The 10,622-nt window shown below is 34.5% G+C and overlaps 1 protein-coding gene across 1 annotated transcript; it reads left to right on the top strand.

Annotated features, from left to right (window-relative positions):
• The first annotated feature begins 8,573 nt into the window (after positions 1-8,573).
• LOC118203514 (uncharacterized) lies at positions 8,574-10,251 on the top strand. The gene has a single exon (XM_035375795.2). The coding sequence runs from the start codon at positions 8,674-8,676 to the stop codon at positions 9,427-9,429; it is 756 nt and encodes a 251-aa protein (XP_035231686.1). The 5' UTR covers positions 8,574-8,673; the 3' UTR covers positions 9,430-10,251.
• Positions 10,252-10,622: the final 371 nt, after the last annotated feature.

The raw sequence follows: 10,622 nt of genomic DNA, 5'->3' as shown, positions 1-10,622 counted from the left end.
TGAGGCGAAGTTTCGACATGCATCAAAACTGTTATCTATAAACATCCTTATTCATGCAAATCAGGAAATCTGTGATATGAAAACAAATGAAAATAATGTGCACTTATAAGAAACACCTTATCGAATCCTTAAGTGTTAGCTGATCCCCCCCTTCCCCCGAAAAATATGGGCCCAGAATAAAATCGTCGGTAAATTCTCACTACAGTCACATAATCAAAATGCAATGACTTCATACTCCTCACCTTCCAGGGCCATATTTTATCAATAACCATTTTTATTAGAATTCTGTGAGCAAAATCTGCATGCTTTTGCACATCTTATAGCTTCGGCTCTTTGCAAATGTAGATTTTATTGGCATATAACTTCAAATTATATTCGAGACAGATTTTATACCATTGGCTAGGGAATGCACAATTGTAATTGTGGTTTAATATTGAGTATAAGAGGCTCTGTCAGCCAGGACAACAGCCACTTCTTCAGATATTTCATCTGCATGAAGAGAGAATGGGGCCCTAGTCGCCTTCCTGGAATTATGACCAAAATCTCCAGTTTCTGGAAATTTCTTCATTTTCTTTCCAGATCTTGTCAAGGACCTTTTTCGCAAACTTTTCAGGTGGGGATATCTTCGAAATGCATTTGAGCAACTGTTACCGTTCTCAAAATATAACAAGACGACCGCAGTATATTCTTTCTTCTCATAAGACATGCTAGTGAAAGCAAAAATGTTTTATAGTACCGATGGTTTTCTTTTTATGCATATAAAAAATAATTTGTACAGAAAGAGAATTTTGTTTTATTTTGAACAAATTTTTTTCTTTTTCAAATTTGAATTTGTGATCTTGAATGCTTGAAAAGAGCCACCTAAGAGCAAAAATCTGAAATCTTTTCAATTCTTCGTATTCTCTTCCCTTTGTTCTAAAATAATATATAATCCAAATTTCAGTATTGTGTGTTCATTTTATTATTTTCTGAATTGGCTGCCCAAGAATTCTTAATAAGGAAACTTTAATTACAACTACTTTGTATACCCTCCAATAAACTTTACCCAAGAAATTATCTGTACTGTCAGAATCGTAGTGTCCTGTATTTTAAGAGAATACATTTGCTTCAGTATTTGAGTGCAATCTCATGTTACAATGCTTAGTGTATATTTAAACTTCTCACAGTTTAAAACATACGTTTTAAACTATATATTGTTGCGCTGTACGGGTTCGTGGATTTAGAGTGATTGATGACAACAGTTGGTGAAGAATCAAAACACCAGCAACAATGCTTTCAGGATATAACGGTGAAGGCAGCTTCACGGCAAAGCACTAAAATACAGCTCCGGACTTTGTCGATCGCTCTTAAGCTAACCTCTGAATTCTATTACTCTGCTACTGAAATCAACATACTCTTCTACTACTCAAGATACTGTCGCTTCGCGAACAAGCAGGGTATATATAGCTTTTGATCTACCTTCGAGAACATTTTCGGGAAAACCGGTAATAATTTATTCTAGAATGTTCCCTTTCTGTCTGTGGCATATCATCAAATTTGTCTCCAAATGGGTGATTTCGCGCCAAATATGGCAAACCCACTTTCCCTAAACCCGCTTTGTGAGAATTTTTTTAACATATGTGTGTTGCTACGATTTTATAATAGAGCGTTTTGTTAGTTTAAGAAAGCTCATTTTGAAAGAATTATCATTATTGCACGATTCAAGCATCGCAGTAGAGATTTTTATGGCTTTTGAGATACATAGAACATTTTGACGAAACCTTCATAAGATGTAAAACGAAAACGTAAATCTCATTAATTTATATCGGAACCCATCCCCTAAAGAAGTATCTTCAGATCCAGCAAATGACTAACTTAATCACACCATGCGGATCATAAAATACTGAAATATAATGATTATGCGATTTTATTAGAGTAGAAATGGCGTAGATATAGTTTCGAATTTAAGTAGAGAAAAAACAATGCATACGCTGGTGGCTCTAAAATGATAAGCTCTACGGGTTACTAGGATCTACAAGGAATGGATTAAATTATACAAGGGAAAAAACTTAGATTTATGGCAAAGGATATTAAAAACTCTCTAACCAAAAAAGGCATGCTTGTGCTTCTCAAAAGACATGCTCAGAAGACAAGGGGGATGCCTCATGGAATAATTTTAGAGGAAACTAGCTCGCATTTACTTATACATAAGTAAAACATCGGAAATTTCCATACATTCAGTCTGTTCGCTAAGATTGGAACCCAGGTCGAATTATTAGCGTTCCGTGATTTTGCCGCTAGAAAGCTTAAAGAAGATGATCTTCCACTTCTATTCTCATTTCATTGTGAACGAATGTATTAGGACAGACAGGTAAGTCAAGGTTAAATATAGTTTTAAAAACATACTTTAATGCAGCTTTTCAGCTGTTACTGTTGTAAGATATATTTTAATTATATAACAGTTATTTTAATTTCAAAGCCCTTTCCTATCAGTTTTTGTTTCCACTTACAACTCCCTACCGGAATGAGTTTTTAGAATCGCGTTGTATGCGAATGAGTTAGAAGAAGTATTTAAGGAAGGTTCAACTTACTTTGGTAGACAGTGCTAGGAATCCTGCGTAGCGCTTGTTTGCCTTCGGGCTAAGTCACTTTAGAAGCTGTTATACTTGGCCGTATTTTACGTGCCTTTTGATAGTCGTCGGCTAGTTTAAATTAAGGGCTAACTGCATTAGATAATTGTGATTAGCTTCGGCTATGTCTCCTGGTTATGTATAGTTTAGTTTCTTATTTTTTATTGTGAGTTAAAGCCCGAGAAGAGACCGACTGTTATTCGTATTTGAGTGAAATAAAATGTATTTTAGCCCTTGGGTCTACGTCTTTAGTTGTTTGAACTCAGCGATAAGTTGCTATGTAGTTCACTAGGTTCCTCACCGTCATCTTAGACAAAAGGAGTGAGGAAACCTACAATGTTATTAAAACAATTGTTGTTACTATTTCCCCCCCTCCCCAAATGGCGGAATGAAGGCGTTTTTAGGCGTTGCCACTACTAAGGCCGGTAGTGGTGGTCTCTTTATTATACAGGCACCTAATATGTGGGCCACCATTGCCTCCTATAAAGGGATGGGCAAATTACTTCCATGTCTTTTCCAGGATACGAACTCGGGCCCTTCGGTACGGTAGTCAGAGTCACTATCTCGTTTGAGTGTCATTGTTAGTACCGCATTCGATGGCGGTCAAAATGGATATTTTTATTGAAATATGATACCCGAAATTTTTCGCGATTACAATACTTCCTTTTTACTTCGTACAAGGAAGTAAAAAAGAAAGCGTATGAATCAAATTAACGGTTTCGTAGGAAAATTTTGAATCATTTATTGAAATATTTCTTTTTAATTATTTGTTTCGGCTATTTCAAGAATGATTGTTCATAAAAGAATATTCTTATTTGTTAATTTTACGGAAGTTCTTATAACTACTAGCCTAAAAAATTTTGTTAGTCATACAAGGATGGTTTTATTAATCTAAGATTTAGATATTTGTACAAGTCTATGTATCTTCAAATAAATATAGCGTAACATCTCTTTTTTCAGTATGAATATATATTTTTTGTATCCAACAGCAGATGACAAAGTTAACTGTAGACAGAACAAGGAAAAATGAAAGAGAACAACAAAACTAAAAAACGTCCACAGTATAATCGTACCTATAATCTATAAATCTATTTTGTGTCTGGCCTTCCAATATCTCTCCTAGGGTGATTCAGCTTTAAGTGCAAGGTAACGATTCAGATCTGAGGCATCCATTTTCTAATGAAGTTTACATACTGGGGTTGAGATAGTGTTCATTCGAATCAGAACAAGACGAAAGATAGCATTAGATTTCTTTCTTATAAGAGAACTTCAAACATTCTGTTAATCCATACTTTATCACTGTTCCCTTCTGTAACGTTTTTCAGTAACGTCCAATAACAACAGAGTCTTGAAAAGATTTTCACATCTTGTGCTTACAAATCAGCCGCTATTTGTGGCGATGTTACTTAAAGTAATAATAAAATTCAAATTTAACTAAGCCTAATAATCAAAGACTACACAATATAATTAACGCGAAGTTGGTTCAAAATTTTTCACTGGCGTAACAATTTAAATATCGGCATCATTAACTCAGGACCAAAGATTTACAATCTTATCAGAGCTACAGAAACCTAGTAACATGGCCTCGAGAGGCAAAAATACGCTCTGTCTTACAGTTCAACACCCTCAGTTTAAATACTCTCAAACTGATTTGCATTCTGGTCAGAAAACGGAAAGAAGTGATAGTAAATTTGAAATTATAAATAATGGCTATTATGGTTATTTCCAATAATAATAACTCTACGACTTTTTTAAATAATAAGCTCATGTTAGACAGTTGTTCATAACACGTTGCGAGTGGCACCATAGACGTAGAAAACCTAATGACATGTAAATAAGACACGAAAGGAGAAAAACCCGTGTGAAGTAGCGAATGAGCGTCTTTGCTAGAAGATATTGTTACGAATTCATATTTAAATAGCTAGTTTTAGTAGAATTGTAATTAAAATTGTTGTATTTCCTCGTACAATGCAGCGCGAGACAGATTTTAAGAGAAAGCTATGCCGAAAAATAAAAAATACAGGAACACGTGCATTTAACATTGAGTAAAAGTTTATCTCGGTAATTCGTATTTAAAGAGCGTCTTAGTCGTCTTTAGAAAGAGCGTCTTAGTCGAGTTGCTTAGTTACAGTTGTTGGAAATGTAGTTCCGTGTGGACTGAGATAAAGCGGATAAGCTTTCTCTCTAAATGCGCTGTGCATTGCATTCTATTTATTTAACGTTTTTAGTAGTTTGAAGTATAACTACTGATTATTATTCAGCAACATTGCGAACACTTGTACGAATATCTCGGTTAAAATTCCATAATCGAGGTGAGCGCCAAGCTTGGCGAGAGTTTTTTATTTGTCGCGATTTTAATTTGGTTGTGGTTTCCGGCTGTATGTTTTTCTTGTGGCAAACCTAGAGCTTTATTTCGGTAACTGTAAGAGCGCGAATTTAGTGCAGCTAGATTTTTTTTTCAATTTAATTTTGAAATACTGTGTTTGTTTTTAAAAGTTTGACTGTTTAATATTATTGTTATATATATGCTTAATATTATATTTATATAAATATTTGCAGAAGGTTAAGCTATTGTTGGTGGGAGAATGTTGGATTTTATATGACATGAAGTTTATAATTTATGAATGTTTTCATTTAATTTTATTTAGTTAATTTTTTTTTTTAGTTTTGTTTCTTGCATGTGGCAATCGAAAGATGTGGAATATTTAAAGCTTTGAACGAAAGTTGTTTAGTGTGCTGAATTCCACGACCATAGTAACTTGAATATTTTAGTTAGTTTATAATGCTGAATACGCATAATTTGCTACTCTGTTTACGTTTAAAACTGACTTCGCAGTGCTCTGATCTGATAAGTGTGTATGTTACCGTGAAAGACCGAAATTGGAGAATGTCGACTTCCACCGGAGAATATCAACATTCACCAAATACGTCTGTGAAAGACCGAATATTTCACTACATTCTTGTATATTCAGACCCTCACCGGTGTATGTCGACAATCACAGATATGGTCTGGTGAAAGTCGAAAAGAGAGGTCATAAAGTGCCATAATAGTTTAAGTTGTTGCAATAAATAAGATTTGAATCACATAATTTAGTAAGTTTTTTATTCATTTAGAAAGTACTGTATAATTAAGTAAGATTTTAACTTCTATTATTTTCCTTTCTCATTTTTAATGTATTGTGTGTTTTAGGTTCTTATGTTCTTAAGTTCTTATTTCAAGTCTCAAGTGCGTTTATTCGCGACTGAATTACGGAGAGGAAAATATAACATTGTTATATGTTCAACATTCACCAATAGTACATGGTGAATGTCGACATTGACCGGTGTAAGTCAGAAATAAGAGTATTTGGAAAATATTTCGGACATACAGCAAGAGACTATGTGAATGTTGACATTCACCGGTGAAAGTCGACATTCTCCAGATTTCGGTGTTTCACCGTAACATATACATTTATTTACTCAATAATTATTTACAAGAATTGTTCATTCTACTATTTTATGATGAATTACATATATATAGGACTATGCTTTCACTTGCAATGCTGTTGGACTTTGTTTTAGTCATCTAGTATTTTATCATCCCATTTTACTATTCTGTTTACATAAAATAACGGCGTTTCACTACTGCAAAACTTAGAAGTTACTATTCTGTTTATGTTTAAAAATTACATTTTAGTGCTTTCATTTAGTGCGCCTAAAAAACTCGCCAAATTTTGAAGGCCAAAATAGTTTGGCGCCAACTTACCCTGTTTATGGAATTTTAGCCAATATCTCTAAGGAAAATACCAGTGTTCTGTTAAATTTCTTTTGATAAGAATAAATTTAATTAACCTTTTATCAGACTTGAGCATTCAATCTATTACGAACCCGTACGCACGCAACAATATTGTTACGAATTTTGTATTTAATTTGCTATTTTTTATAGAATTGTTATTAAATTGTTTCATTCCTCCGTGCAATGCTGCGCGTTTGGAAGCGTTGCCTACCATCACACGGCATATGTGGCGGATATTACAGGTCCATGCATATTCGGATTGGACTTCTTAAGGAATTTTTCCTTAAACTTCAAAAACAACAAACTGCTTTCAGCATCTGAGGACTTGACTATCCATCATGAGAAGGCATCCCCACCTGGAAACGCCGACATCTCGTCTGAAAGACCCTGCTCAGAAAGCTGCCGAAATTATACTATGGTGGAAGAAAAACACCAGACTACCGGCTATTCTCCATCCCAGATGCTCTTCGGTCGAGTTCTTCGTCTGCCTTGTGATCGCCTGTTTGGTCGCCCTACGGATGCGCCTTCATCGCCTGAGGAATACATCCAAGATGTCCAGGCCCGGTTTGAAGTGATGCACCGTTCTGCACGAGAACGAGTCAACTTGGCGACGGAGAAAGTGAAGACCTCTGGACATAGATTCCACGAAGGAGACAAGGTGTGGTTGTGGAACCCGATTCGACGAAAAGGAGTCAGGCCCAAATTACAGTCACCTTGGGATGGTCCTTATGCAGTCCTAAACAGACTGAACGATGTCATGGTTCGGATCCGTAAGTCATCGAACTCTAAACTTAAAATCCCTTACTATGGCCATAGCACGCAGTGTATATAATTGTGAATAGTGTAAGAGCATGGCCCTTTTTGTTTCTAAATGTGTATTTGATATGTATTTAGTATTTGTTAGTATTTGAATTGTTTTAAGTTACTATTGCAATTACTGTTTATGTTGTTTGTTATTGTAATGCAATGTTTATTATTGCATTGATGCCTTAGTTGTTAGTTTGGCTTCCTGTCCAGGGACTGTACTGCCCGGGACGTGCAGTCCTTGGGAAGGGGGGCAGTGTTACGAATTTTGTATTTAATTTTCTATTTTTAATAGAATTGTTTCAATTCCCGTGCAATGCTGCGAGTGAGAAATTTGAAGAAAAAGCTAAGCCGGAAAATATAAAAATAGAGCACGCGTAATTTAATATATAGGTATCTCGTAATTGTAGGCTTTTGTTTTTCGAGAAAATACCAGAAAATTCTCGTGCATTTAAAAAGCTTATATAAGCGGCATGCAAACAACTCAGTTTTGTTGTTTTTATGACTTTTGTTTAGAAAACTTCTGTTGTTGACTGTAGCGAATTCGCGGTGAAATCGGATTAGCTTTCTCTACGTTTCTCAGTTTTGAATTAGTTCGATTGAACGTTTTGGTAGTTAAAAAGATAACTACTGTGAGATTTTGTAATATTAAATGAATATCTGAGAAAATTTAAGCATTTTGTTTTATTTGCTGTGATAATAATAAATTTTATTCACTTTTTCATCGGGCCCATCAGCGGCCGAGCGGTAAAGTCGCTGAACACTGGTAGTTCGGTTTGAGGTTCGAATCCCGCGAACGGGCTGGCTGCATCGGCGTTTTCGTGGTTTTCCCCATGTGTAACGTGTATACGTGCCAGTTTCCCTTAGAAAGTCCTCCACGAAGGCATCCCTCCCTTTAGGCAGATAGCCCTCGTGTGCTTTGCCATAATTAAATACACCACCACATCACTTTTCATCGGACTTATGCATTCAAATTATTACGAACCCGTGCGCACGCAAGAATATATTCCTATAGAAATGTATTATCTTGAAACAGGAAAGGTTTAGAACATTTTGAATCTACAGAATTAAAATCAATGAGAAAGAAAACATTTCACTTTAGCCAATGAATGCTAAGCATTATTCAAAGAAATTTTGCGTCACGAAATTTTACGCAAAGCACTTAATTTGTTTGTAAATTATATTACGTAAGGTAATATGTGCAGTTACAGTTACTACAGACGACTCTACATGTAATATCAGATCTTTAAAAAGTTTCTCGCGACATCATAGTAGTACATCTTTCTCACAATTATATGCTTTTGTAAATTTATTTTGCGTTTTGAAAATCACGTTCTATCTTGTTAACGTATATTTTTATGTAAACAAATCTCATACAGTTCTTAATATGTAATCTCAATAGAATCTAACATATTTCGGTTTGTAGTTTAAATGACTTAATGAGCGAATATAGCAAAATTTTAATGTGAAGATTGTAGATTTCTCATGGCCAAGCGGGAAGAAGCAAAAACTTTGATCGTCTCTATAGCGGATTTTTTGCTGAGAATGTCTTCAGATAAGTCTAAAATGAGGAGGCAAAACCTGAGAACGGCTGTTAGCTGCTTGGAAACAGTTTATGCTATTCAAATAAATGACTATCTTCATTTGCGATACATTCCATCTTTAAAGGAAATATTCGATCGTGCCACAAAACCTGTACCTGTCAAAGACTGTATTAAAGCCGAAACATGTAAAATGTTGGGCAATTCTTGGATGGCTGATGGACAGTATGAATTAGCCGAAGAAGAATACACTAAAGCTATAAGCTTAAACCCATGGAATGCCATCTTTTTCTGCAACCGTGCTGCATCTAGGATTCAACGAAAACTATATCCAGCAGCCATAACTGATTGTTATCAAGCTTTAAAGTTAGATCGATGTTATGGGAAAGCTTATGGTAGACTTGGTCTAGCATATTTCTTCATGAACCGTCCAGACAGAGCCACTCGTTGTTTCCGGAAGGCTCTTTCCCTTGAGCCTCGGAATGTATTATATCTCAGGTGCTTGAATGCTGTTAATGTTATTTTGAATCAATCAGTTGGGGACATTTTGCAGCCGTTTTACCGATATGGACGGAATCCGTTTCGCATGGAGCCATTTGTTTCGCCCTTTTCTGTTATCGCTTTTCCTGAGTGGTTCTCGTTGTTAGAAAATTCTGAGGGAGATACTGATATAGAGTCAGATTGTGAATCCACTGATTAATTGCTATGATCAGTTTATCTTCCTCAAAGGTATTTTTAAAGTAGTCGTATAACATAATACGAAAATCTTGAAATGATCTAGACCTTTTACCTCCACATTGTGCAAAAATGATATGTTAATATAAATTTAAGACATATATGCGTTTTCTTTACATCTGCTAGTGATAAAAATCTGGTAAAGTGTTCTAACGCCTAGTGATTGAATATAATTATTTAAAATAAATCGTGCGTGCGTAATACATAATCTTTCATTTAAAACTAAATGTTATATATTTTTGAATTCTTTTAAGAAATATATGATTTTTTTTCAACTTTTTTTAAAATTTATTTCATGTTATCGGTTTCATAATAAATTTCAATGAAAGCTAAATAACCTACAATCAAGTTTACGGCTGAACAATGAGATAAGCAATTGCTGAATCTATTTGGGCGAAAATGTGCTTTAACCCACACACTTAATTTGTACTTGGTTGCCATTAACGTATACCTCAGGCAGCATGCATTCGTAAATTGCACGAGAAAAATACGTAAAATTTATGAATGGCCCTTCGCATGAAAAACGTTCAAGTTGAACTTAAAAATATCCGTCATTGCTGAGTTCGGCGCCGGACTCATTGTATTAAATCAAGAAAATATATTTTTTTGCAAAAATGTACATAAAAATTTAGCTAAGATGTTAAAATTCATTGAAAAATTTTAGCTTCATATATGAATAATAGAATAATGATTAAAGTAATTTAAATTTATATAAAATATCAAGATTGCTTTCAAATTTGTAGAGAATTTTAACCAGAGGAGATTTAATTTTAAACGTAAAGACGATTTAAAAGGAGAAATAATTTTGATGGCAATTTAAAATGCTGTTTAATGTTGCTGAAAAAATATTTGCATACCCTTTTTTCATGTTCGTGGAAACAGGAAAACAAAGTAAATTGTCAGAAATACGCTAAATATTTTGAAATAATAAACTTTATTTTCAATCTTTTTAGATTTCGTATAATATCCGTAAAAGTGACGAATGAAATATACCATTAAGTCGGTAGTTTTTTAAGCTCCTGGTAGATTAAGTAGCCCCTGATAATTTTTACAATATTTTTATTTACGCGTTCCGCTATATTCGATTGCGGTCTATATGGTACCATTTTTAAATGGCGTATACTAAATCCTGTGCACAAATTTTTAAATATATTGCTA

This window comes from Stegodyphus dumicola, chromosome 5 (genome assembly GCF_044657685.1).
Source record: "Stegodyphus dumicola isolate Sdum_Otavi_A_Nest chromosome 5, ASM4465768v1".
Classification (NCBI taxonomy): Eukaryota; Metazoa; Arthropoda; class Arachnida; order Araneae; family Eresidae; genus Stegodyphus; species Stegodyphus dumicola.
Note: the sequence above shows the minus strand (reverse complement) of the source record. Positions and strands in the feature narration are given on the sequence as shown.

What these genes read in the sequence shown, in the direction of transcription:
- LOC118203514 (XM_035375795.2), top strand. Translation starts at nt 8,674, where the DNA reads ATGGCCAAGCGGGAAGAAGCAAAAACTTTGATCGTCTCTATAGCGGAT.